This window comes from Lontra canadensis, unplaced genomic scaffold, assembly GCF_010015895.1.
Source record: "Lontra canadensis isolate GAN:19392208 unplaced genomic scaffold, GSC_riverotter_1.0 scaffold6, whole genome shotgun sequence".
Lineage (NCBI taxonomy): Eukaryota > Metazoa > Chordata > Mammalia > Carnivora > Mustelidae > Lontra > Lontra canadensis.
Window position 1 is genome coordinate 22,871,597 of NW_022631000.1, and position 27,305 is coordinate 22,898,901.

Genomic DNA, 27,305 nt, shown 5'->3' on the forward strand with positions numbered 1-27,305 from the left:
ACTTCCTTTTTAGGGTCTGGTAATTCTTGGTTGGTCACAAGTAGCTGTTGTAACAAGACCCCACCTCTGACACCTAGGACAGGATTGTCTGGTTTGTTCCCTTATCTCTAGTTTCCTTTCATCTCCGATGTTTTGAATTTTGTGAGCCTGATCCCATGGCCTCCTACTTAGATCCCTACCTAGTCCAGCCTGTCCCTTACTTGGTATCTTCATGGCCTGGTTTGTGCCCTTATAATCAGCTGCATCAATGGTAACTTTGACTCCCGGAATTCTAAGTTATGCAAGTGAAGACTTCTTTCTTCAGCTGTGTTGACCTAGATTTTTACCACTCGGTACCAAACCAGTCCTGATGATCCAGGGCCCGGAAGCCTGGGGCCTCCCAGCTCCCTTTGGCTCACATTGCTTTGTGTGTGGTCATTCTCTGGTCTCTGGTCTCTTCATTGTAAACCCCTAGGAAGCTGAGAGTATCTGTGAAGTTTCCTGTCCCCAGCGCTGGGGCATCAAGGGTTCCTGGTGCATATTGACAGACTTGTGCTAATTCTGCCTGCAGTCTGGTATAGGGGAAATAATCCTGATCTTTGCAGCTATGCAGCTCTGGGTTCAAAACTCTCCTCTGCCGTTAATCAACTGTGTGATCTTAGGCCAAGGACTCAACATCTCTGTCTCCCAGCTCCATTCACAGAAAGAAGGACTTGAAATTTGAAGTTCCTGGGGCTGCCATGAGGCTGAAATGCGATACCACAGCTGGAAAAGTGAGGTGCCTATCAAAGGGTCATTTATTCCTTTTTCTTTCTAGACATAGTGCTGGGTACCTTAGAGCTCTACTTAGCCAGGATTTAATTCAGGTCAGTTCTGTGAAATTAGCATATCCTGAATGCTTCCATCTGCAAGATGCTGAGTGGACAATGGAGTTTCAGGGAGGTAATTTTGCTCAACTGAGGGCTGGTGAGTTTCACCATAGGACTGCATTGCCTTAGGCCATGTTATGAAGTAGAGGGTATTTGAAGCTGATCTCTCCTACTGTGACCAGTTGTAGGAGTGGGGAGCCTTGGGGAGGATGCTGTCTTGCACAGAAGCTAACCCCTGTAGTGCAGTTCAGATGGTCCATTCCCCTCCTTTACCTACAGACTGGCTTACTGGAGCTCCCCACCTCTCCACTCCTGGCTAAAACGAATCAGTCTGTGTGACGAGGTGAGCCAAGACGTCTCTGAATTGGTGTGCTTCCTGGATTCTGGACTCTATCATTACTCATCTGGTCCATCTTTATTTATCCCAATAATGATGCTGACATTGGCAATTCCTAACCTCGATTATCAGCAGTATTATTATATTATTATCAGCAGTTTGTCCGACTGAATGAATGACAGGCTGATGGACAATATCTGGGAGATGTATGGAACCTTCCATAGGTAAGCTTCTCACTCCTTGCCACCTCGGCTACACTAGCCAAACAGCTGCCCGGCTAGGAATAACAAACACCTGAGAAGTTTCTTTGCTAATCTCACAAGTACTTCAAGATTTTACTTTGGGCCATTCTGTGAACGACAGTTATCCTTGACCTGTGCCACAGCTGGAGAAGGTAGGAGTAAATCAGAATATAGCATGCGGTGTGTGTTTTAGAAACAAATCCCCAAAGTGCTCCTTTCCAAAACATTCGAATTCAGCAAATAATCTACCTGCTTCCTTAATTTTGTGTGAGCATCCTCTTACAACCTTTGTCCTTCTGTTCCAGTCTAGAGAGCGATGGGGAGGAGGAAGAGGTGAGAGAGCAGATGAGGGAAGAAAAAACCTCAGCCCAGGGCAGGCCTTCAGAATGGGCAGCCTGGAACTCTCTGGTAGGAGCTGAAACTACAATTCCATGGCGGAATTTCTGCTTCTTCCCAGAAGCCTCAGTTCAGCTCTTACGGCCTTTCAACTGATTCAATCAGGTGCGCCCAGATTATGGAGCATAATCTCCTTTACTTAAAGTCAGCCAATTACGGACGTTAATTACACCTTCAAAATACGCATTTGTAGCAGCACCTAGATTAGTGCTTGGCAGAATCATTGGGGGTTCTATCCTAGCCTAGCTGACAAGTGAACTTGGCCGTCACAGCGGAGGAAAGGTAGGGCAGTTGTATAAGGTCACACGCACAGTAACAGCAGAAATCAGTATTTTTCTGTATCTAACCCTTGTCACAAGGGAATGTCAGATCTCCAAGTAGGGGATTCTCCAAGCGTTGTTTCCCAGGTGCATACTCTGTCCAACTGCTGGATTTCTCACTCCCCAGTTCTCTGTCCTGTTCCCGCTTTCTTTTTCTTGTCAGTGGTTGCTCCCCAGGGTTTGAATGAAAATCACTATGGTGCCTTTGAAGATAAATATGTGTATGCTTACAAAGATTCTGGCATGGGCCTTTTGTGGGGAGGGCATACTGGAATTTCTCTGCAGGAGTTAGAGAAAGGTGAGGAAGTTCATGTAGTATTTGAAAAACTCTTGGTGAAGATGCGATGCATATCTCATCCCTTCAAGTAGACATTTCCAGGCTAGACCTTACCCTTAAACTTCAGATCTATGTAAATAACATCTGGGTATATCCATGCAGCTCTCCATAAGAACCCCAGGCTCAGCATGTCCAGAGCTGAATTTGTTGGCCTTTCCTCAGATCTGTTCCTCTTCTGAATACCCTCAATGAACTGGAACCATCAATCTGCTATCATTTAAGCCTTAAGCTTGGAGTCATCCTGGGCTCCTCTATCTTCCTCACTTTCCATAGCCCAGCAGTTGTTAACTCTGTAGATTCTAGCTCTGAAGTTTATCCCATCCCCCCTGGTTCTATCTTATTTAAGTTTCTCATCAACTCTCTCCTGGGCTATTGAAATAGCATCCCAGCTGGGCTATTATACCTCCTCCAGACTTACTTGCACTCCATCTCCCCACAATCCATGTAATTATCTTTCCTGTTTAAAATATTTCAGTAGCTCCCCATTGTCACGAGATCATGGCTCAGAGTCCTTAGTTTGACCCACACCTCCAGAAATATCTTATTCTTCCATTTTCCTGCACTCAAACACAAACAACCTGTATGGGAGCCAGGTGGGATAGCTTATATTTCCTCTAACGTGCCCGGTTGCTTCACACCTCCGTCTCTGCTCATTCTGTTCCCTCTAACTGGAATGCTCTTCCCGCATTCTAGTGATCAGTCTCACCTCCTGCCCCACAGACCAGCACCAATCATATATGCTTGGTCACGCTCTCTCATCTTTCCAAGATCTCATGTGTAACTCTTTCTTTGAAGCCTTTCTTGACCATGCCTTCCTTCCCCTCCTCCATCTTGATGCCAGGACCACTCTCAGAACTGACCATACATGAATATGGCATCATTATAAAAATTAAAGATAATGTGGATAAACCAAAGGCTCTCTTGGTTCAGCCCTAGTAATTTCATTCCCCTCTTGGTTATCAGTCTGTTGTAGATCATCTGTTTTTTTACTAGCGATTTATCTTGGAAGTATTTCCATGTGAGTGCATGCATATGGACCCATTTCACACAGAGTGTAGTTGTTGCATGGAATTCCCTAGTGTGAGAATATTGTGGTTAACTCTTCTGCTATCGAGGGTATCTTCCTCCCCAATATTTACAGTAACAGTGCCACAATGAATATCACTTCATATGCTTCCTTATGCATAGTTACTAAGTACTTCTTTTCTATAGACTAGAATGTCTGGAGAGAAGATATATATGTTAGAGTCTACATATTCTTTTCATATTTTATATTTGAAAGAATTTTTTTTTGTTTCTCATACATTGATAAGAATTCTTTGTATATTTTGAAGAATAATCATTAATCTGATACACACAGGCATACACACAAATTATGTACATATGTGTGTGCCTGTATTTCTCCAAGTTTGTCTTAAAATTTTGTTTATTGTCTTTGTCATGAGAAGTTTCCATTCACTACTTAGTGAATGACAGCCCATTTATTCTCAGCCCATATTACAATGCCATTTTTTAATAAATGAAATTTCTAACTATATTCATGAGTCTGTGTCTGTAGTTTGTAGTAGATTTTTGTGATTTTTCTTTCTTTCTTTCTTTTAAGATTTTATTTATTTATTTGTCAGAGAGAGAGAGAGAGCATAGGCAGTCAGAGTGGCAGGCAGAGGCAAAGGGAGAAGTAGGCTCCCCGCTGAGCAAGGAGCACAATGCAGGACTGGATCCCAGGACCCAAGGATCATGACCTGAGCTAAAGGCAGCTGCTTAACCAACTGAGCCACCCAGGTGTCCCATGATTTCTTTTCTTATTTCTGGGTGAATACCATACAATTTTGGTCACTATAGCTTTCCTCTATGTTTTGGTATCTTATAAGGACTCCACTGTTTTTTAGAAGTTCTGTCTTCTTCTACTAGTTATTTGACAGATGGGACAGAGTCATATTTGTCTTTGAATTTTAAAGACCTTTCACATAGTTTACGTCCATGTGTGTTGGGTGATGCAGAGGAGAAACCCAGAAGGTACAGGCACTATTGGTGCTACACTTTATATTCTCCAAGTCTCAGAGATCATGGTGAAAATAACACATTTTCTGGTTTTTATTCCACTTCTTATCATAGTTCAGTACTTCAGTGAGTTATTTCATAGGACTCTTATTATTATTTAATTTGTTTTTGAATAAATAATTCATCTATAGCGTACAAAACCCCAAAGGTACAGAAGTGATAAATTAAGTCTCCCCTCAGTTCTTAAGAGGCAATTATATTACCAATTTCTTCTTTAATCTTCCAGAATGGCAGCATACCGTGCACTCTGTTCTGCACCTTGCTATTTTTATTTAGCAATATATCCTGCAGATCATTCTCCATCAGGACATGTGATGCTGTGTCACGAAATGGCTGTGCTGTGTTTTATTTAAACAGGAAGGCAATTAAAGGTGTTTTAGTAACTACTCTTTATATGTATAATAGTCTCAAATATCTAGAATAAAAGTTCTGCACATGAAATTAGTGGGTCAGAGGGCATTTGAATTTTCAGCTTTGATTTATATTATCAAATTGCTCTCCAAGAATGTTTTAGAAACTTCATGAATGAAGACCTTAATGGCACTTGGCCACTGAGGCTTCTGACTTGCTCAGACATGTACTGAGTACCAGGGGGACACTACAGAGGGGCTAGCTGGGTGTCTGACAGTGAGTGGAATGTGTGTGTGTGTGTGTGTGTGTGTGTGTGTATGTGATGTACACATGGTAAGAAGCTCAAAGAAAAACCATCAGTCAATTAATTAGGCTCCTCTTTAAAGCTCTAATAATGAGGGCAAGCATTAGTGACTTGAATAAAGCTTTGCCTTTATTATTCATTAGAAACTGGCAGTAAATAATAGGTTTGAATTTCACAGTCCTCATGCTGCTAATCAAAGCACAAAATCTTAAGATAATAAATTATTACCCCTCACAACAGGAGCATAAAGGGAATTTGGTTTTATGAATTGCTAACTGGGACACTAGCTAGCCTCTCTCTGGGTCTTGGGCTGATTCAGAGGGAAGGAGACTGGTGATTGCATCTTGAAACTAGAGCACGCAGATTGAAGAGGGCACAATTTCCTCAGACTCACAATGTTTTACCTACCTGGAGTCAGGGGGATAAGTGGCCTGACCCAGATTAAACAGCCCCTCATTACTCTTCTTGGTAATGGTTCCTGATGTTCAGCTAGAAAGAGTTTTTTCTAGGGGGCTTTCCAGTGGGCAGGAAGTTGTGCCTTGTCTTCTTAGTGAGTTGCTGCTGGCTTCAGATTGGCTATCTTCCTCTCCCCACCCTTCTCATTTCCATTTCATAGATCGCATTTCTCTCCCTTCTTTCCACTCCTGCCCTTACTAATGTTCTGAGAGGATCTTCTCTTTCCCTGGTGTGTCTTTCTACACAACACACACACACACACACACACACACACACACACACCCCTCAAGTTCTCATCTCTTCCTTTAACATGATAAGGGCAGAGACAAGATGAATCCCTATCCTTTGACTTTCCTTTTTCTTCTCCTCCAGAACTCCCTCCCTCTGTTTTTGAAGCTCTTCATGATTTCTGGTCACCTGCAAGTGTGAAAGGAGGAGGCTGTCCCACTCTGCTTGACTTAACTCTCCTATCTCTGGCTGCCATGTTCCCCAAGCCCAATGGTGCTCTCTTTCGTTCCTTCAGTGGCTTGGCGTGCCAGCCCCCCGGCTCTTCCCGGGCCATAGGACACTTTATCTGGCATTTCAAGTATAAAGGCTTCAAACTGCCAATTGCCATGGGCAGAGAAAATGTCTTTAAATAAAGCATTGGCCAACACAATCATACTTTATAGCAAAAGTTTATTAGGATTAAGTCATGTTAGAAAACTTCATGCTTTGCCATTTGCCATATTCACCTGGAATGACCATATTATACTTAACCGAGTATAAAACAAGTTGTGCCCTGTACTATTTGGAAAGTAAGAAAATCGATGTACATAGCAGTGTGCCTGACACCACCATGGTTAATAGCCTAACAATAGGTTAGAAAAGCGTATGTTACCTCTGAGGTCTGGGCCTGAGGAAGACATCATTCCCTACCTCCTTCAGAAGTAGACCAATCATAGCCTGGGCACCGAACACTGGAGCCTGCTTTTTTGGTCTCTAATATTAACATCTGTATTTTAAGAGAAGCTAGGCTTGAGGTATCTTTATGGCTTACAAGGCACAGGTCATGCAGCTGAATTAAAAGCTATTGTGTTGGTCTGTCTGTCATGGGCCATGAGCCACCTTTGGGAAGAGGAGTCCTGATGCTGTGTCCTTGACTCCTCAGTGGTCTACACGTCATGAGCTCTTCTCATCTAGCTTCTGCTTCTGCTCATCAGCTGTGAGAGCTGGAATTGGAGGACAGGGCGGGACTCCTGCACTGGCTCCTGTCATGTGGTGACCAACCTCTACTACAGAATCTCATTACTCAGCATGCACAGGGGAGCTGCCACAGGGCCAAGAAGTGATTCAGATGCAAGCAGGGACAGGAAGGCTCATTCTTCAGACAAATTATAATATGGGAAAAAGAAACAACTTTCTCTGGAAGGGGTCCTATCAAGGTGGAGAGCAGTTGTAACCAACCCCTTCCTTCAATAGGAGAAGCGGCTTGAAAAGAACGTCAAGGAGAACAGTGGGTCACCACCCAGCATGGGTTCTGTGAGGCCAACAACAATGGTATCAATCCCTTGCATGGGCTTTGCAAATAGCCTTGAAGTCATTAAGAGCAAGTGGGAGTCTAGGTCTTTGTAATACAAAAATTTCATTTACTAAATAGCTGGGCATTTCCTTCAGCTTAGGAGCCCACATGTTTATACTCAGAATCTTTTTCCTGATTTCTAAACTCTCCCTAACGAAGGGAATAAAATCCAAATTCAGAGTGAAGGGCCTGGAGAGCTACAGACAGAAAAGAAACACCTGCGGCCCCAGCACCTCTGTTCTACCCTTGCAGCAGCTAGACTCCTGACTTGCTCCCTTTCTCACTCTTCCCACCCCAGGCCCCACCCAATTCACTAATAAAAATGGCTGCTGTCAAAAAACTTAAATTCAGTTGCATAATACAGACAGATAATAATAAATTCTGACTTCTTCAGGCACTGGAGGATGTTTGTGACAAAGTTTGGATTTTCTTACTGCATGGCCCAGCCTCTTGGCCACGTGGTCTCCCCAGCTTGGCTCATAGTCCTCTGTGAGGCCCATATGATTTGGGATTACATCTGCACTGGCCACCGTTAGTTCAGCTGGGACTGACCTGGGGTCTGCTCAAGCTTGAGTTCGTAGCCTCCTAGGCCGAGGTCCCCCTCGTAAATGTTGTCCTTGCTCGGAGTCTGCGGGGAAGCTTTCTGGTTTACCCCCAGGCCCGCAGGAGGGCTGCAGGGCGAGGTGGCTTGCTCCTGGTAACTCATGGCCAGTTCGTCCTGATTCACAATGCATTCCACATCTTCCTCTTTGAGCTGTTCCTGGAATTTGGGAAGAGAGAAAAGTCACTTCACGATGAGGAAAACAAGAGCTGTCCTATACTGTAAGAATGGAGGGTGCTTGTTTTCCCTTCTTAATGGCCCTATCTTGCCATGGCTGAGGTTCCGCGGCAGCGGGCACAGCCTTTCTGTGGCTGGGGGTGTGGTGGAGCATTTCCCATGGAAGACCTGGCCCAGGGACATAGCCATGTGAGGCCTCCAGGCCTGATGTGAAAGCTGGTAGAGAGCACCTGCTCACTGAGTGCCTCCTTGGGTTAAGGGAAATAAAATAAAATTTGGTGGATTTCTTGAACTGGTACCTAGCCAGGTTGAGAGGAGGTAGGATTTAGAGGAGGCACCTTAGTGCACAGCATGATTCTCAGCATTGGTTTTGTAACACTTGTGCCCATCACTAAATTCTCAAAACACAGTTACTGTTGTATTTTATTTGAGAAGTGTGTCCTCACGGCATGTTTCCTGGGATGAGTGTCACAAAGCTGAACCTGGTTGGAAGTCATGATAGCAGATAATAGCAGAAACGAACTAGATCTGGCCAACATACCTCTCCTCAGACAGAGCTTTCCTTGAAGGAAAGAATTAAGATCTCCAATCTTCTTTCACTGGCTTCGGGAAGACCATAAAAAATTACTCACAGAAGGATCCCTGGGTAGGTGACCGAGGTCAGTGGTTTCCACCATTAGGCTGTACCAGAATCACTTGGAAGGTTCAGTGAAACACAGATGCTGGGCCCCAAGCTCAGAGTTCTGAGGTGAGGGTGGGGGATGGGGAGCTGATACTTCATATTTCTAGCAAGTTTCCAAGTGATGCCGCAGCTGCTGGTCCAGAAACACACTTTGGAGAACCACTGCCTTAGGCTGTTGTGTTCAGAGCACATCTGAGATGCATTTTTCTCTGTTTATGCAAGGGGGTGGGCAGCTGGACAACCTCCAAGGGTGCCCCAAACTCCAAGATTTTGCTCCTCTCCAATTCCTGACCCTGGTTTTTTGCTAATGATTCTAATCCACTCCCTTGAGCTATAAAGCACAGGCCTAATACTTAAAACCTCAAACCACAGCAGTTTCTGGGGACATATTATTTCTTTTACATTTTCTCTATTCATTTTATGGTTAAAAATATTGGTAACAATAAAAAACTGCATTTTTAAAAGAATGAGCCCACATCAGCAGCATCTGAAAAGAAAAGAGAAATACCTTTTGGTGTGGTGAATTTTAAAATGCTTCCTCCTCAGGCTGGGGACTAATAGCCCTGAGGTTCTTGGGCTCATCAGTAGGCACCAAGCCTGTCCCGCTCAGCGGAGATACTCACCCCGTAGGCCTGAGGACTGGTGAGCAGCCTGGAAATCGGACCACACCATTCAGGTAACGTTGTGGTCAGAGGAGGACCCGCGTGGGTTAAAATTGGTTTCAGATATCTGCAAGGCCTGTTAAGGAATACTTGCCAAAAGGAAGTTAGAATTTCGCTTTTCACACAGCACAAAGCTTCGCATGCAGCGAAAGAGACAGCTCTGTTCCCCTTTAAATCCCCTACTCCCTCATTCAGGAGGCAATTTGGCCTGCCAGAATTGCTGTTTATAATCTTTGCTCCACACACTTTTCCAGCCCTCCCGGTAGCCTTTAATCAAAAAGAAATGGGGACTGGGCCAGCCGACACCAGAGAGAGGGGTAAATGTTCCTCTTCTCCTCCCCTCCCTCCCTGAATGTCTCATCTGTTTGAGAGTGCATTTCTTAAGAATTATCTTAAACAATAGCAGAAAGGATTGTGTTTTCTTAAAACTGCACACATAGCTTAAAGACACCAGTAATTTTCACAAAGAAGCAAGAGATATTTCATAAAATGTTCAGTCATTTTAGAACTGGGTAGTGAACATAGATTGTTTTCCAAAATGGTTTATTTTCACTATTCAACGCGGTCGCTTTATACTTCATACATCAACGTGTCTGTATACAAAAAGTACGTAAATCAGCTGGTGCCAGGTTCATTCTATTGTCTAGCACCTGTCTTTCTTATCTCTCCATTCCCAAGTGCTCTAACAACTTAAGAGAAAACCCTGTTAATCTAAAGCTGTTATGCTTCCCTCCCATCTAGCAATATTGAACCCCCTAGAGGCTGCCTTGGGTTGTCTTATTATTTCTTTCTTTTTTTTCTCAAAAGAAAGTAGTGGAATTATTTCACCATTCCATCAGACACAACTTTTAAGCCTTATATTATTTCCTGGGCTGGAGACTACTTCACCTCATCAACTTTCTGAAAAGCTATAATAAATAGGGAAAGGGAAAAAATGGAAAGCAGTTAACATTGGTCGGCTCGTGAAGATCCGAGGTCACCCCCGGGCACTGAGGACGCGAGGAGATCTTGGAGATGGCTCTACTGGAGCACATGGAGAGCTGGACACGGCTCTGTTGTTCCTGGGATAACCCCGAGCATGGGAGGACAGAGGGAAGGTGCAGGCCCCGAGAGCCAGGAATCTCGTTGCCTCTGGCCTCAAATCCTTCACCACCGAAGTGGTAATAAAGCAGGGAATGCTCCTGAACATAGCCCAGTTATGATGCAATCTAGAGACTGAAAAGATGCCCAAGACAGTCTATAACTCCAGCCACAAATGGAAAACTTGACAATTCCTTTAGATGGGGGGCTGTCGTGCCCAGCAAAGAACCAGAGAAGGTACTAAAGTTGAGAGCTTGGCCTTCCCTGTAACATCTTTGGAGCGTATGTATCTATGACTCCGGAAGCCCTGTGATGGTCTTCCATTAATTTTCATTACAAACTGTTATTTCCTTCATTTTACGGATGGAGGAATTGAGGCCTAGAGATAGAATGATTTTAAATAATCCAAAGGCTCCTGTTGCCATTTGAACCCACCACCAACATCACTAGCAAAAGATAAATTATCAGGGCAGAATCATGCATGCGACCAGCTGGTTCTCTGGAGAGAAAAGCTTGCAGACCTCGTCCGTGCTGACGAGAAGCAGACCCTCTCACGCAGGGGCTCATGAGGACATATGCTCTAATTAGGGTTTATGGTGTGTGTGGGTCAATGGAAAAAAACTATTCCTGGGAGGTGAGGTGGGTGATATACATGTACAACTGGTGTGTGAACCAAGGAAAATCAGCCAATTTTGTTTCAAGATGGAGATGTGACAGTAGGTAAGCTACATTTCTAGAGACATCATATTAAAAAAAAAAATGAAGAAGTTCTTCAAGGCTCTAATTGTTTCAGAGAGAGGCCTGGGCAACTTCCACTGTTTGAGGTTCTCAGAATATTGCCATATTAAAATGCCAAAATACCACAGTAATGCTACAAAGGTAAAGCGCAAATTTAGAATTGTGTAAGGAACATATTTTTCTTTTAATCCCGACGAGGTATCTCTTTGACTCTGTGTGTAATGTTATCAGAGCTAACACTTAACAAGGAAATGTGTAGCTTTTTATGAATGTGGGGCCTGGACCAAATGGGGTACCATGGGCCTCTTCTGGACAGGTTTTTGACTTGGAACGCCTTGGTCTAACTGGCAACTCTGCCCTTTTTCTGACAGCATGACCTGTGGCCTTGCGCCTCTGAGCTTCAAGTATTGCTGTGAATGTTGATGGGAAATAACATTATTTAAAAATGGTTTTAAACTCTATGTTCTATTCAAATGCTATTTATTTATTTTAAAGATTTATTCTCTAAGCAATACTTCTGAGAAATTGGTGTCTTAATCGTTGTTTGGATGATAACAGGGAAATGAGACCGAGGGTAGGGATGAGGAAATGGCACCCTGGGCATTTGGTGTGGCCTTGGGACTCACAGGCTAGGTCGCAGGTGGGAAATTGAAGGCACCTACACCAAAAGTAGTATTTGGGTTAAAACTTGTTGTATGGGCAGCTAGCATGAAGTAGTAGGTGAGAGGTGGGCAGACTTTATTGATGTAGGACTCTTCTAGAAAACTCACGGTGCCATTTTGGCTGCACTGGTGTCTCAGTTGCTGTGACACAAAGGCCTGAGGCATACTCCGTGTGGCGTAAGTGGGATTTGCCAAGTGCCACGAAGAGCCATGGCAGATGTGGCACAGAATCTATGCCGAATTTCTTGGTTTGCCCAGTGCTTGCCATATATTATGTACTCAGTGGATGTTTTTGAATTTCTGGTATAGAAAATATGAATGAGGGAAGTAGATTCTGAGTAACTTGACAAGAAAAGACAAAGGGGATAGATTATAGCCAACTAATAAGATTTTTCTGAGGATAAATGGCTAAGAAAGGTTGAGTTGAATATTGATCTCTTGGGCCTAAGTTATTAGACTGAGGGGACCATGAAAAGAGTGGGAATGGCATGAAATAAAGTGGTTAAAAAAATAATCTTGTGTTTTACACATTCATTTGTTCCTTCATAATCATGTTTTGGTTTTTGTTTTATATTCCAAACTAATGAGGCATCTGCATGAGGAAATGGACAATTGCATTTAGAATGGAAAGCTCTCTTGTTTCCAGACTGTGGTCTCCTTGAGAAGATCCATTCACCTGGGTATAATGTTTGGCACATTTTAGATGTTCAAGAAATAGTTGCTGAATTAAGGAAGACAATAGACTCAGAGAGAGGAAAAGAATTGCTCACTGGAACCCAGCCAGATAGTTAATGGCAGAGCTGGGTCTGGGATCAAGGACGTTTTCATCACATGGGGCCTCTTTCTTCTGATACAGGGATACTGAGTAACAAACAGGTCTTGTCTAATTGGACATCTGATTTGGAATTGAGGAATCAGTGATTTTCAGAGTCCTTTATTGCTGAGCAATGTCTGGAAAGTGGCCAGATCTCCAGGGTTACCTAAATTATTAAAGAGTAAGAAAACTCATTTGATGTACAAAAAACAAAACAAAACAAAACAAAAAACCAAAAACCAAAACAAACAAAAAAACCCCAACTGCTGATTTTGCAAAATGTGTTATTTTTTTCATCAGGTTCTAGTATATGTTTAGGGAGGGAGAGTCCCCATTGGGTATTTTTGGTGCAGCTAGTTTTGCTTCTCTAATAAGCTAGAAATGTATCGAGATGAAATGTGAAGCTCTGGGGGAAGAAAAAAAACAATGACTTTTTCTCATCCAAAGGGCATAGATTTGGGAATAGCAGTTTGGTTCAGGAGATGTAAGTAAAAGCTAGAACTCTACTCAGGGTTTAACATGCATGCAATAAGGAAGACAATTAACAGATGCCATTTTCTTCTTTGGCCTGAGTTATCAGAAGGTCCAGAGTTAAATTTAGTGCTTAACTGAACTAACTTCCAAAACTCCTGGTTATGTTGATTTCTTCCTCTCTTTTGTTTGTTAGTTTTTGTTTTAATTGTTTTAAATCATGTTTTACCCATTGTAAGTTGCCAAAACTGATGAGTACACAGCTTGCTCACATGACATAGACTGGAGAGATGCAAAAACCCCAAGCAAAGATCTAGCTCGACAAATGAATGTCTGCCCCTTCAAGGGGACTAAGCCCCATTGCCCCTACCATGGGCTGAACTGTTTGGATTCTTCCCCAATTCATATGTTGAAGCCCTAACCTCCAATGTGATTGTATTTTGGTGGGGGGGGGATACTTTGGGAGGTAATTAGGGTTAGATGAGGTCATGGAGGGGGTCCCATGATGGGATTACTGCCCTTATAGGAAGAGATACCAGAGTTTGTTTGCTCTCTCTCCACATGTCTACAAAGAAGTCAAGTGAGCATACAGGGAGATGAACCCTCTTCAAGCCCAGAGGAGAGTTCTCACCAGAACCCAGTCATATCAGCACCCTGATCTCAGACTTCCAGCCTCTGGAACTGGGAGGAAATCAACATCTGTTGTGTAAACCACCTGGTCTATGCTATGTTGTTATGGTAGCTTGGGCAGATGAACACACGCCCTCACTCTGGCCCTCTTTAAAAATCTCTGTGAGCCCTAAAGAGCTATGTTCTTTTTCTTCTTCTTCTTTCTTTCTTTCCTTTTTTTTTTTTTAAAGATTTTATTTACTTATTTGACAGAGAGAGAGAGAGAGAGAGAGAGCGCAAGTAGGTAAAGTGGCAGGGAGAGGGAGAAGCAGGCTCTCCACTGAGCAGGGATTCTGATGAGGGACTTGATCCTGGGACCCTGGAATCATGATCTCAGCTGAAGGCAGCTGCTTAACCCACTGAGCCACCCAGGTGCCCCTGAAGAGCTATGTTCTATTTTGGCTTTTCTAAACTCACTTCGTCATGAAGATCATCTTGGACACTTATTAAAAATTCAGATTTCCAAGTCCTCCGCTGGAGTCCTCCTCTGATTTGGCAGGTCTAGGAAGTGGCCTGTGACTCTGTCTTTTACAGAGTCTGTATTTTCAGCCCCCCAGGTGACTGGTGATTAGGCAAGGATGGAACATGATGCTCTCTCTCTGGAGTGGTGCCCAAGACAGGAGATTAAAAAATTTTAAATAGGAAGAAAAAGAACATGGTCTCTTATGTTCCCAAAGCCATCATGTTTAGGGTGAGGGGAGGTATAAGGTAAGCCCATTTGGCCCTGAACCCAGGACTCTAATGTAATGGATGCTGCCAAATGTTCCATCTTGTCTGGGGCATGGATCAGATAGTTGGCTCAAAATGATGAAGCCTTGATGATGTTACACCTGAGTGAATTAATGAAGCATCGTGTCTGGGCTTGTGTAGGAAGACTGTGCCTACTGGGAGCGTTTGCATGTGTTTGTATGTATAAGCTTGATACATGGTCTTGTTATTTGGATAAAGTACTCATCACTGCATGGCTGTGCAAAGAACAGAAGTGTATTTATCTCTGTATAGGCTTTTCAAGAATATACCCTGGAGGCTGTCTTTTTCCCATTGGACATTCTTTCTGCTTTGTCGAAGATTAGTTGACCATAGCAATAGCACTACTGGGTATTTACCCTAAAGATACAAACGTAGTGATCCAAAGGGGCACGTGCACCCAAATGTTTATAGCAGCAATGTCTACAATAGCCAAACTATGGAAAGAACCTAGATGTCCATCAACAGATGAATGGATAAAGAAGATGTGGTATATATACACAATGGAATACTATGCAGCCATCAAAAGAAATGAAATCTTGCCATTTGCGACGACGTGGATGGAACTAGAGGGTATCATGCTTAGCGAAGTAAATCAGTCGGAGAAAGACAACTATCATATGATCTCCCTGATATGAGGAAGTGGAGATGCAACATGGGGGGTTAAGGGGGTAGGAGAAGAATAAATGAAACAAGATGGGATTGGGAGGGAGACAAACCATAAGTGACTCGTAGTCTCACAAAACAAACTGAGGGTTGCTGGGGGGAGTGGGGTTTGGGAGAGGGGGATGGGGTTATGGACATTGGGGAGGGTATGTGCTGGGGTGAGTGCTGTGAAGTGTGTAAACCTGGCGATTCGCAGACCTGTACCCCTGGGGATAAAAATATATTATATGTTTATAAAAAATAAAAATAAAAAATAAATAAAAAAAGAATATACCCTGGACTCTTCCATTTATACAGCATTTCTATATGTCTTATTTTCTCCTTACAACTGTAGGTGAGAATTATAGTCCCATTTTGCAGATCAAGGAATGTGTAAACAGATGGCTTTTCAACTCTCTTCTTTATTTATTTATTTGAGAGAGAAAGCATGTGGGAGGGGCAAAGAGGGAGAATGAGAATCTTAAGTAGGCTCCCTGCTGAGCATGGAGCCTGATATAGGGCTTGATTTTAGGAGCCTGAGATCCTGACCTGAGCTGAAACTAGGAGTTGGGATGCTTAACTGACTGAAACACATAGGTGCCCCTCTTCTAATCTCCTCTTACCTGCTTTTCCAGGGTGCATTTAGCTTTCAGTGCTGGCTTGGCACCAGATGGTCAGGGATCAATGGCAGATGGGTGGAGAAGAATAAGTACATCCTGTAGTGGAAGACAGCCTTGCCCTCCAAGCCCATACGTTCCTGCAGAAAACCAGGTCCCACTTGCTGTTGACTTGCTGAGTCCCCACACTATTGTTTACACAGCATCCTTGGACAAAACTAGCAGAGGACACACCACATTTCACGCATCCTCTCACTCTTCAATTCCAATACACAAATCACACTCCTTCTGCTTTGTTTCTCAGGAAATGTGGCCTAGTAAATTGAGTGTGTTTTCCTTCTTTCTTGTGCATAGATCATATTTCGTAATTGAACGCTCACTCTTGCCATTTTGGGTAGATCTGTGCAGAGCCATGGGGCAGAGCTGGGGCTTAGGGTTCAGGTTGGAGGAAGGCTTTAAGAGTCCAAACAGGAAGGCTGCTTCTTTGAGCTGTTTTATCTCTCTGTTCCCTCTGCTTTGAGGGTGGACTTCCAAATTTGCTCCAGGCACTTGCAGAGAATGTAGGAATAAGATCCTGCCTTTGCAGCAGCCACTCTATTTCAAGAACAGGCCTATCAAGATGGCACCTCCTCCTAGGCGATCGATGAAGTTATGGTTTAAAAATAAGGAGAAGGCAGAAGCCCTCTATTCACACACACAGAAGGACATACGCTTCTTCATTTGACAATCCTAACCTTCACCATCTTAAAGGAAACTGCTCTCGACAACTGCTGGGGCAGAAAGGGTGCAGCAAATGCCAGAATTAACACCTGATGGGTAAGCGGAACTGCCTGGAGGAAGCCAGCAGGAGTGACAGCTATCCCTTTAGCCTGGTCTCTGAGCTCTGCTACTCTTAGCCGATTTGGGGAAGGGCCCTCCCGTCAAGGCCAAGCTGGTGTGTCCCTCCTCCCCGCCCCCCAGGCTTCTCAGACCCACCAGGCTGATCTGCTTCAGCTCCCTGGCTGTTCTGTAGCGATGTGTATGTATATGTCTGGTAGCATTTGTCACCTGTCTAGAAGCTACTTGTTTACATCCCCACCTTCCTCTAAGCTCCTTGAGGGCAAGAACTTTATTTTTATTTAACAAAATATTCATACTGTAGAATGAAAAAGGGATACATCAAACCTCACCAATCCAATGTACATACTAGTGGATCATTACAAAGCAAGAATATAACCCAGACCAGGAAACAGAACTTTGTTTCCCAGCCCCAAAGTCCCTTCTAAGTGTCTTGTCCTAATGCAGGCTCCACCCTCTCCACAAGAAGCTACTATCCTGATTTGTATACTAATCACTTCCTTGAGTTTCTATTATAGTTTTATTGCTCAAGTGTGCATTCTTACACCGAACTATAGTTCAGTCTTGCCTGCTTTTTAAACATGTGGTATGCCTTTTAATCTGTAGATTCCTCCTCCACCCTTTTAATTTCTTTACAATTTACCTGCTGAAGAATGTGGGCCATTTGACTGGGGAGTTTCCTATGGTCTGAACCTTGCTGATCCCAAGCTCTCCTGTGCAGCCCAGCATGGTCCCCTGCCCTTGGTATTTCCTGTGAACTGCCAGCTGCATCCAGAGATTAGATCAGATTCACCTTCTCTTCAAGACTCTGGCAAGACTAAGGAAGGTATGTCACGAGCGTGTAATAACCTATAACTTTTTGCTCACTGGGGACTGCATATAGTGAAGCTCTAATTATTTATATAATATACTAATCATATTATTATGTATTATATTATTATAGTATTACTATATTATTTGTACATATGAATTTATTAGGTAGAATACTTTTATAAAGAGACACTTCTCATTTATTCTATTGGGATATTTAGTGGCATAGTCAATATAGGAAAGACAAGATAAATACTTGATTTATTCCATCCATTTACCAGTTTTCCAGCTGATTCATTATCATCCTCTGAAAATGATTGATTCTTTGTTTAAATATCATTAAAGGGCAATGAATTTAGATGAATTTGATTGCAATTATTATCATTGTTGAAGTTCAAACTGACCCTTCTGTGGTCAGTGGGAGTCTTTCAAGTTTGGATCCTGAGTGTTATGGACATGATGTCAGTATGATAGCTTTTCTGTCATCTGTATGACAACTTGTTCTAGGCTCATCTTGAACATTGCCTGTTTCAGAGCTCAAACCAACCATTTCTCCAAGATTCTCTGATTTCTTTTAGTGAGAAATAGTGTTTTAACAGTGAACTCTGGATGCCAAGAGTGGCGATACCCACTGGTAAATGTTCAACAACTGAGTTTTTTTTTTAAAGCTGGATTTGTAGCACTTCCCACTTTCCATGGTATAAACACTCTCGTTATGGCTAATTTTGATAGATCAACATGAAGTCACTGAACGTGGAGTTGGGACGAGATGTGTACAATCTGTTCTCACCAGCTAGTGCAGACCAGCTTCATCATGCCACTAGTTACGTATCTCCTGAGTTACTATGGATACTTCCAATTCAAGTTCAAGAATTTTGGATTCTCAAGGACATAAGGAATGATAGAATTGGAATAGTCTATAAGTACTCATTTGTTTTATTCTTTATTAAATATATAGTAGTCTCAGAATAATAATAATAGTAATGATAATACTGATAGTACCACCATAAAAAGTTACATAATACATTAAAAAACTTTTACATATCCTCCTTATATTCTAACTTCATTAAAAAAACCCCTATTGCACAACTGTATGTAGTTATACTGTATTTACATTGTCAAATCATATAGACATTACGTTCTGCACCCTCTCTCTTAGCTCTTGTTTAGTCCAGGCTCCCTGGGTAACTGTGTACTTAATACTAACCCTCCAGCCTTATGTCAATGCTTTTTCAGTCATTTTGATTGTCTGAAGCTTGTTCTTTAGTAGACTGCTCAGGAAGGATTCATGGAAAAATTCTTGAGTCCTTGCAGATTGATAACAATTTGTGCCCTTTATACTTTGAAAGTCCATTTTTCTGGAAATAAAATTATTGGCTTATACCTTTCTTTATTTGATTATTTTACATCCATTTCTAGTTTATTTTGACATAATTAGTTGCTCTTGAAAAGTATAATGAAAATGTAACTCTCTTTCCTTTATAAATCACATGGGCTTTTTCCCTTAGATGCCAAAAGGACTTTTCTTTAAAGTTCATTAATTTCACTATAGTTTTTCTGATATTGGTTGTTCTAGGTTGATAGTCTCAGGTACATGGTGTACTCTTCCAATGTATAGTTGCAAATGTCCTAAATGTGTCTATTTCCTTGCTTTGCTTTTTTTCTTCAGTGACTCCTATTTTCTGGATGTCTGATCTTAGCCTGTTTTCAATATTTGTCACTTTCCCTTGAATCCTTTTTATCTTTTTATTCATTTCTTTCTGATTTAAAACTTTTTTCTTTCTTTTTATCTGCTGCTTCTTTTAAGGTATTATTCACTGTGTTTATTTGCTTTTTTATTTCTTCTAATTTACTATTTATTTCTGATATGAGTCTTTTTCTTCATTTCAAATTATTTTCAGAGTTTTTTTCTACTTCTGATTTTTTTTTAAAGATTTTATTTATTTATTTGACATATAGAGATCACAGGTAGGCAGAGAGGCAGGCAGAGAGAGAGAGAAGAGGAAGCAGGCTCCCCGCTGAGCAGAGAGCCCGATGTGGGGCTCGATCCCAGGACCCTGGGACCATGACTGAGCCAAAGGCAGAGGCTTTAACCCACTGAGTCACCCAGGTGCCCCTCTACTTCTGATTTATGCCATCATTTTTGTAATGTTTTAACTTGTTTTATTATAATATATTATACTTTTGACCTACTTCTGGCATACGTTCACTGTAGTGATGTTATTCTGCTTTTTACCCTCTTTTTTTCTTTCAATAACTCTCTATGAGATTTGACTTTTGTCTTTTTCTGGTTTTGTTTTGTTTTGTTTTCAGTGTAAAATTAGTTTTCTTATACTGATTGAAGGAGGCAGTGTTCAGGAAAGCTTTTTTTTTTTTTTTTCCAATCTCATACGATTCCCTCTTCCCTTGTTTTTGTACAGTGATAAGCATGGTGGCTTGCATCCTGGGCTTTCCTGACCTGTTCTCCTCCTCAGCAGATCTGGACCTTGTCTTCTCTTTATTACTATCTTTGTCCAGCTCAATTTGGATTCCACTCCAGGTAACTACTCCTGGGTGTAGGACCTTGACCTGATAGGGATCCCTGGTGGATCCATTCTGAAAGCTCTCAACAGCTCCAGCCCTTCAATCCTTCTTACTGGGACCTTTCATTGACTCTTAGTAGAGAGGGCAATACCCCTCACTCCCTGCTCCGACTCGAGTTTCAGAGATGTTTATCAGATTAGCCCACCTACCCTTTTCAGGAAATATTACTGACTACTTAGGAATACTCCTGTTTTCAGGTCCATCAGATACTGCCTTATTGCTTCCTTTTTCTCCCTTCATGGACACTTATGTTGATGGTAGTTTGTCTCTACTAACTTATAATTTGGAGTTTGTGAGAAAACTAGTCCCTAGTTTTTTTAAATGTGTCCATGGATTTTGGTTTTATTATTATCTATTATTATTTATTATTATTTGCCCATTTTTATGTAGGGATTTGGAGAGACTGAAAGACTGCTGTTGATGCCACTGTCATCTTCCCAGAATGGAGAAGTGCTTCTTCACCTTCCCTGGCCTTGGAATGGGTGCTCTGAAAAATTGCCCAGATACTCATCATTTGCATGCAATTTCACATGACCTTTCAGAGACTTCTTAGATGCCTTCAAGTACATCCATGCTCCCCTAGAGGTCCCAAGCTAGGAAACTCCGGTCAGGAGCGATTAAGTATTAAGGATGAGGGCAGACTAAAGGCTGATAAAAAGTGGTGTACTTGCTACCCTATTTGTACTGGGAGTTGGTTTTGTCAGTGGTATCTCTGAGACCTACCTATCAGATGTTAAGATAATTTTATTGAGCTCCTTGTTTCCAGACAGACAATCCAGAGACAGAGAGAGGGCATGGAATTTGTTGGAAAGGTTAAAGGAAAGATGACAGTGGCAGGATACCAAAGCAACCAACGTAAGTAGGACAAGTGGACATCAGATAAACAAGGGGGGAATGTTGGAATCATGAGGCTGGAGGAAACCTGAGAGTTCATCTGATCCACAGCCTCAGATCTTAACAGAGTAGAGAGTCTAAACCTAGAGTTTCTCCACGTATGGTCACCTGAGCATCTGCACCAGAATTTCCTGGTTTGCTTGTTAAAATGCAGATTCCCAGGCTCCAAAACCTGACCCTCTTGGGTGGGAGTTCTAGTAATCTGCATTTTACCAGTTGCCTGAAAAACCACTGGTCTAAATGATGCAGAGAAGTATGGCATCTGGTTCCTTGAAGGATTCTGGGTGTGGAGGTGCCCCATCTTTGAGCTGCACAGTACAACAATAATAACAATGATAATGATAATATCACCTTTGCTCTTACTACTACAGCTTCTCCTACTATTGTGTCCTCAAGACTTGTCCCTTTGAACACAGGCGATCAACAGATTTCCAGGAATTTTTGCTGCCTATCACATGCAGTTGAGATCCACTTGTGCCATATGGAATGCTACATTTGGCTCAAGTTGTTTTGAGAGAAAACAGTTCTGGAGAAAATTGCTGCCAGTACTCACATGGAGGGCGTCTTGGCTTTTGGTGGCCTCTGATTATAGGAACCGCCAGACACACTCTGAGAGCTCACAGTGATTTGACAACAGACCATTATAAGTTACCTCCTGGGAGTGTGTTGGAGAACTGGGCTTTGAGAAGTAACTCTGCTCCAACATTTCAAGTCTCCTCTCTGGTTTGGAGGGAAATTTCTATTTGATTTCTTCCTCCAACACTGATTGGATGTAGTCTTATGAATGCTGGAGCCTCAGCTGGCTACCCCAGAATTCACATTTAACACACAGGTGGTCAGCCCTGCTCAAGCCCTCTCTGGCTCACTCAGTACCCCAGGGGACCAGACCCTTCCCCTCCACTCCCAGAAGAGTGCGTGCCTGAGGGGGACTGAGCTCCATGTGCACACGGGCAGGGATTCCATGAGGGATGCGTAATTGTACTCATTTTCTACCTCTGGGGGAAGAAGAAACAGTCCTTTCTGTATCGGTAACTGCAGTGTGGAGCCTGAGGGTCAGGAATCCCAGAGCATGAATTTAAAGTGGAAACTACCTTCGGTACTTTCATGGGGTGGGATATAGCAGACAACAAACACAGATGGCTGAGGTTCTGGCTGCTGTGACTGCTTTAGAGTTTGAGCAGAAATCTCCAACTCTTTATGTTCTCGACTTTCTCGTTCCTAAGGAGGCACATGGTGCTATGTTAGCTCTGGTTAGGTAACTACTTAGATATTGCAATTACCTTGTGTATTTGTGTCCCAGGACTGCCATAACAAAGTACCATGAACTGGGTGGCTTAAAACAACAGGAATTTTTTGTTTCACAGTCCTGGAGGCTAGAAGTCTGAGATCAAGTTGTTGGCAGGGTTGGTTCTTCTGAGGGCTTGGCCCATGTGTCTCTCCTAGCTTCTGGTGAGAGTCAGCAATTCCGGGTTTTCCTTGGCTCGTAGTGCATTACTCCAACCTCTACTTCCACCATCCCATACTGTTTTCCCTGTGTCTTCACAGGACCAAAATCTTCTCATAAGCAAACCAGTGATACTGGATCAGGGAGCCACTACATTCCAGTATGACTTCACCTTAATTAATTGCATCTACAGTGAACCTATTTCCAAATTAGGTTACATTTTGAGGTACTGGGGGTTGAAATTTCAATAATTTTTTAAATTGAATTATTTTTTAAATAATTCAGCCTATAGTTTCTTTCTTCTTCTGAAAAATCCCAAGTCTTCTATTTATTAAAAAAATTTTTTTTGTAGTAGTTAAAAAGACAGGCTAGGTGTGAATCATAGCTTTGCTACTTATTATCTATGAGTGGGAAAATTTCCTAGGCTCTTTGAGCCTCATTTTTGTCATCCCTAAAATGGAAATAGCTTATAATAGTGACCTCATAGGGAAGAAGATTAAGAGCGATGAAAATAGATACAATATTTAGCACAGTTTCAGGCACATAATAAGCACTCAGTAAATATTAGTTAACATTATTATTTTTTTTTCACTGTGTCCCTTAAGGAATTTTATAAGTATTAGAAATATATTTCAAACATCCCCAAGTCAATTTACTCACAGAACACCCACCACATACCCTGCAGAATTCATAATATTTCTTCTGCTGGCCATTGGAGCCCTGAGACAGATATTGCGAAGTTTCTCTCAGAAGATTCCCTTCCCTTCTTGGAGCAGTGCCCAAGGCAGGGTGTCCAGGGGGCAGTGCTCATTGTCTCCAGACAGCAGGACTGCAATGGAGCATTTACACTGCGAGGGTCCTAACACAGGAACGACCCATCTCTGTAGGAATGAGACGCTTGCACAGAAAGTGGGTGTTTTCATAGCGGGCATCAGGTTTCTAAGATCACCCGAGAGCAGACCTTCCTCATCATCACATTTGTTTCTCTGGGCCTTCGTTGTCCTTGAGGCCACTCTAACTTTCCTGTATTTTCAGTGCATCTTCTCTGACCACTCAGCAAATTCAGGAGCATGCGTGCCCTGTGGCTCTTTAGGAAGACAAAACTTTCTCGCACCCTCCCTCTGGCCCGCCCACCCGCCCCAGAAATGCTGACTGCTGTAACCCACTGCGTTTGTTATGGCTATGGGAATCAGGGTATGCAACATTAGGTTATTTTTGAGCTATGAAATGAAGCCCATTCAGGAGACATCAGAAGCTCTATTTCCTTTGACTGACAAGACACAAGAGGAGAGTTCTTTGTTGTTACAGGGTCACATGTCATAAATAATCTCATTCTCCTCTCCAGGCACATTTTTCTCTCAGACGCAGTCACTTTCAATTTTTTTTTTCTTTTTTTACTTTCAACCCCTGCCTGGAAATACATTTTACAATTGCTACTCAGTACATGCCCTAGCATCTGCTCCGTCATACATATATAACACTAAGAATACTTCGGCGATGCACTTGGATCTGTTCCTGTTCCTATGGCCTATCCTCTGGTATTCCCCTGTCCTATCATGTCTTACCCCATTCCATTCTGTCTGTCTTCTATTAAGCTTATATGAGATATCACTAGTGTGCAAAATAGACAAGCCTCCTCCTTTCTCAGGTACCTGAAGTAGGTGCATCAGCTTTTTTGAAGGAGGGGGTAGTTAGATGACTTATTTTGGCCAATGTGTATGGTTATAAGTGACTCATGTCATTTCTACACTGAAACATAAACTGGAAACCTCTATTTTGATTAAGCCGTCGTGATCATTTAGGGCTGGCATGCAACCTTGCAGCTGACTTCTTCTCTGCTACAGTGACCCAAGGAGGCCTTGGGTTGACATAGCAGAGCCACAGGCCGAGAGTGCTGGATCACTGAACTGCCACATCCTTTGCAGCGTTTAAGTGTGAGAGAAGTAAACTGCGTGATGGGCCACTGAGAGTTGGGAAATGTTTGTTACTGCGGCATAGTCTATCCTCTTCTTACTAATACAGTATTGTCTTCTGTTTCATTTGTTGTTTAGAAATGCTGGTCATGATCCATATGGGTAGTCTCCTATAGTTTGCAAATCATTTTCCCAAAGCATCTGCCACATTGACAGCCCTGAAGTATAAAAGAGAGAGGACTCTCCATAGTGGAGGGGAGACAAATGCCAGCACTGTCTCTCTTCAGGGTCCTAACTTCCTGGAGTTGGTTGATGTAAGGAATAAGGATTAAGTCATTGTGTGACTAGGATCCTAGAGAGTAGGCTGCGATGGTGGGGTAGGTACCAGGGACTAGTTCCAAAGGTGACTGAGTAGTGAACTTGGGCTTTCTGTAGGATTTTTGTCTTTTGGATATATGTGGCTCCAGATTCAGGCCTCATGTATTCTTGACCCTTGAACTTCATTGCCTTCTGTTGATCCCATCCCATTTACCTTTCTAACCTTATAACCCACACTCTTTCAAAAATCTTAGTTCCTGATAAATAAAATTAAGCGTGGAATCCCATTTAGGTGTCACTGTGTTTCTGGGCCTTTGCATATGCTGTTCCCTCCATTTGAACAACTTTTCTTTTCAGCTGGCACTTGGAAATCTTCAATTCATTCAGACATAGCTCAACTGTCACTGCCTCTGAAATCTCACTGAACTTTTATTTACTGCTGTCTTCGGATTTATCAGTCTCCACTAACATAGTTATTAAAGTATATTTCTCTTTCTCCAATCTCATCTTGGGCCAGATCTGCTTCTCTTTTAAATTTTTTCATAAAATTCTATCCAGATAAAAGGGTTCCTTTGAGCAATAACCAAAACACATACCCCAAAGTTAGAAAACCCACTGACTTAAAAAAATAAGGTTGCTTTAACTAAAGTTGACATGGGCCTTTCTCGACAACTCACAGTTCCCATATCCACCAAATACTTTATGGACTTTTATCTTTGTATGCTCTGTTTCCATTACCATGTCTTTCCTCACTTTGTCTTTCAGGGAGACCTGTTTATTCTTTAAAGCCTATGGACTTGGGGCTCCTGGTTGGTTCAGTGGGTTAAGCCTCTGTCTTCAGCTTGGATCATGATCTCAGGGTCCTGGGATCGAGCCCCACATTGGGCTCTCTGCTCAGCGGGGAGCCTGCTTCCCCCTCTCTCTTCCTGCCTCTCTGCCTACTTGTGATCTCTCTCTCTCTCTCTGTCAAATAAATAAATAAAATCTTTAAAAAAATAATAAAGTCTATGGACTCAATCTGCTAGTATTTGCCTACCCAATCTCCAGTCTCTTACAACAGAAGGAGATTCTATTTCCTCAGCAGATTGAATGGCAATGAAATGGAAGAAGTTTGTTGAGTAGAATTTCTAGAGAAGTTCCTTAAAGATAACGTTAGTTTTGCTCTTTCTCCCTTCTTGCCTGGAACTTAAATGAGCTGTCTGGAGCTCCAGCAGCCATATTAGGGCCGTAAGTTATACTTGACAATAGAAGCTGTATACTAAAGATTATAAAGGACAAAGATAGAAGGACCAGAGAAATATTGATGACATCATGGAAGTCTATTACCAGCTGTTGATTGTCTAATGCTGGACTTCTTTTACATGAGATGAAAAAAATCTATATAATTAAGCCATGGTTATTTAGATTTTTCCGTTAAATGTGGCCAAACATGGTCCTAATGGACACATAGCTCAGTGCAAATAGTACCTCTTTGTGTCTATCCCTGTACTCTAACTAGACAATTTTTTCACTGGGGCTCCCACAGGCCTTCATTCAGACCTCTCTGATTACATTAATCACAGTACATCAGAATTATTTGCCTATATATCTCCTTTACTGTTAGACTGTGAGTTCCTTGAAGGAGAAACCTTTTCTCCTTCCTTCTTGTGTCTGTAGTGATTAATGTCCAGTAACCAGAAATGACTAATGTTTGTTGAATTTAATTGAGACTCGAAAAGCATTGAGGGTTTTCTGTTAACATGCAAATTATTTTGGGGGAAGGTATTATTTGAAACCTGAACCCTATTTGGGATTTTGTTGGCGAGAAATAAAGTCATGGGAAATGGCACCGGGTGGGAGTCTTAGGGACCAGGTGCGAGAGATGAGTAAGGCTGGACTGGCCCCTGGGAAGGAAAGGTGGGAAAAACTGCAGCTGAGGGTTTGGGTCTGTCTGGATCTCCCAAGGGTGGCTCTCCTTTGCTGTTATGTTTTCCTGGATACAAAACCTCACTCCCCTGGAAAGCCCTGAGAGGAAACTGCCAGCATGAGGAATGCTTTACATTGCCCCTCCTGCCTCTCTGGAAGGCAAAGCTTCTCTCCCGAGACTGGGTATCACAGATAACTGACTCCTTGGGCATACCTGCAAGTCCCTCCTATGTGCCCCAGTCCTGTCCCTTTGGTCCTCCTGAACCACTTTGGGAGGGTCCGTCACTCTTGAGTTGCAAGATTAAATGAATGCATGTTTGGATAAGATGCTTTTGGGCCCTAGATCAAAGTCTTCACTGCTCAGGGTCTGGACCCCTTTCAGAGCAGGTATAAAACCTGCCTTCCCCTTCTAGTGAGTTATGGGTGCAAAAAGAGAGAAGTGCTGCCCCTCTCCACCATATCAATACATCTTCTCCGGAGGAGAGCTCAGATGGCGTACTCAGAAACCAATGTACTGAGAAAACGGAGAGACGTACTTTCTATTAAAACCATTCAAAAATTTTATTGGCAGGGACATGATCTTTTGGCTAAAAAAAAACCTCCGCTGGAGAGCAAATGAAACCATGCCTCATAATATGCTTATTCTCTCCTTGTAAAAATAATAAGAAGTGTTTTGGTAGGTTTGTGCTGTGTGTTTGTGTGCCTGCTTTAAACAACAGTTCCAGGGCCTTTTTCTGGAAGTCACTGATCTGGATCTATGCCAAACCAGTGGCAGGAGCTGTCCTGCTTGCCACTGGAAAGGAGGAGAAAGCACTGAGTCGTT

The 27,305-nt window shown here is 42.5% G+C and overlaps 1 protein-coding gene across 2 annotated transcripts in view; it reads right to left on the reverse strand.

Annotated features, from left to right (window-relative positions):
• Positions 1-7,518: 7,518 nt before the first annotated feature.
• SLC9A9 (solute carrier family 9 member A9) overlaps positions 7,519-27,305 on the reverse strand; it is a 538,337-nt gene continuing 518,550 nt past the window's right edge. Inside the window, exons 15-16 of one of the 2 annotated variants that reach the window (XM_032852421.1) lie at positions 9,297-9,402; positions 7,519-7,973 (exon numbers count right to left, since the gene is read on the reverse strand). In XM_032852421.1, the coding sequence (XP_032708312.1) occupies positions 7,746-7,973; positions 9,297-9,402 (334 nt within the window). In that variant the 3' untranslated portion in view covers positions 7,519-7,745. The remainder of the gene's footprint in view (positions 7,974-9,296; positions 9,403-27,305) is intronic. The other variant, XM_032852422.1, reaches the window with a different exon arrangement.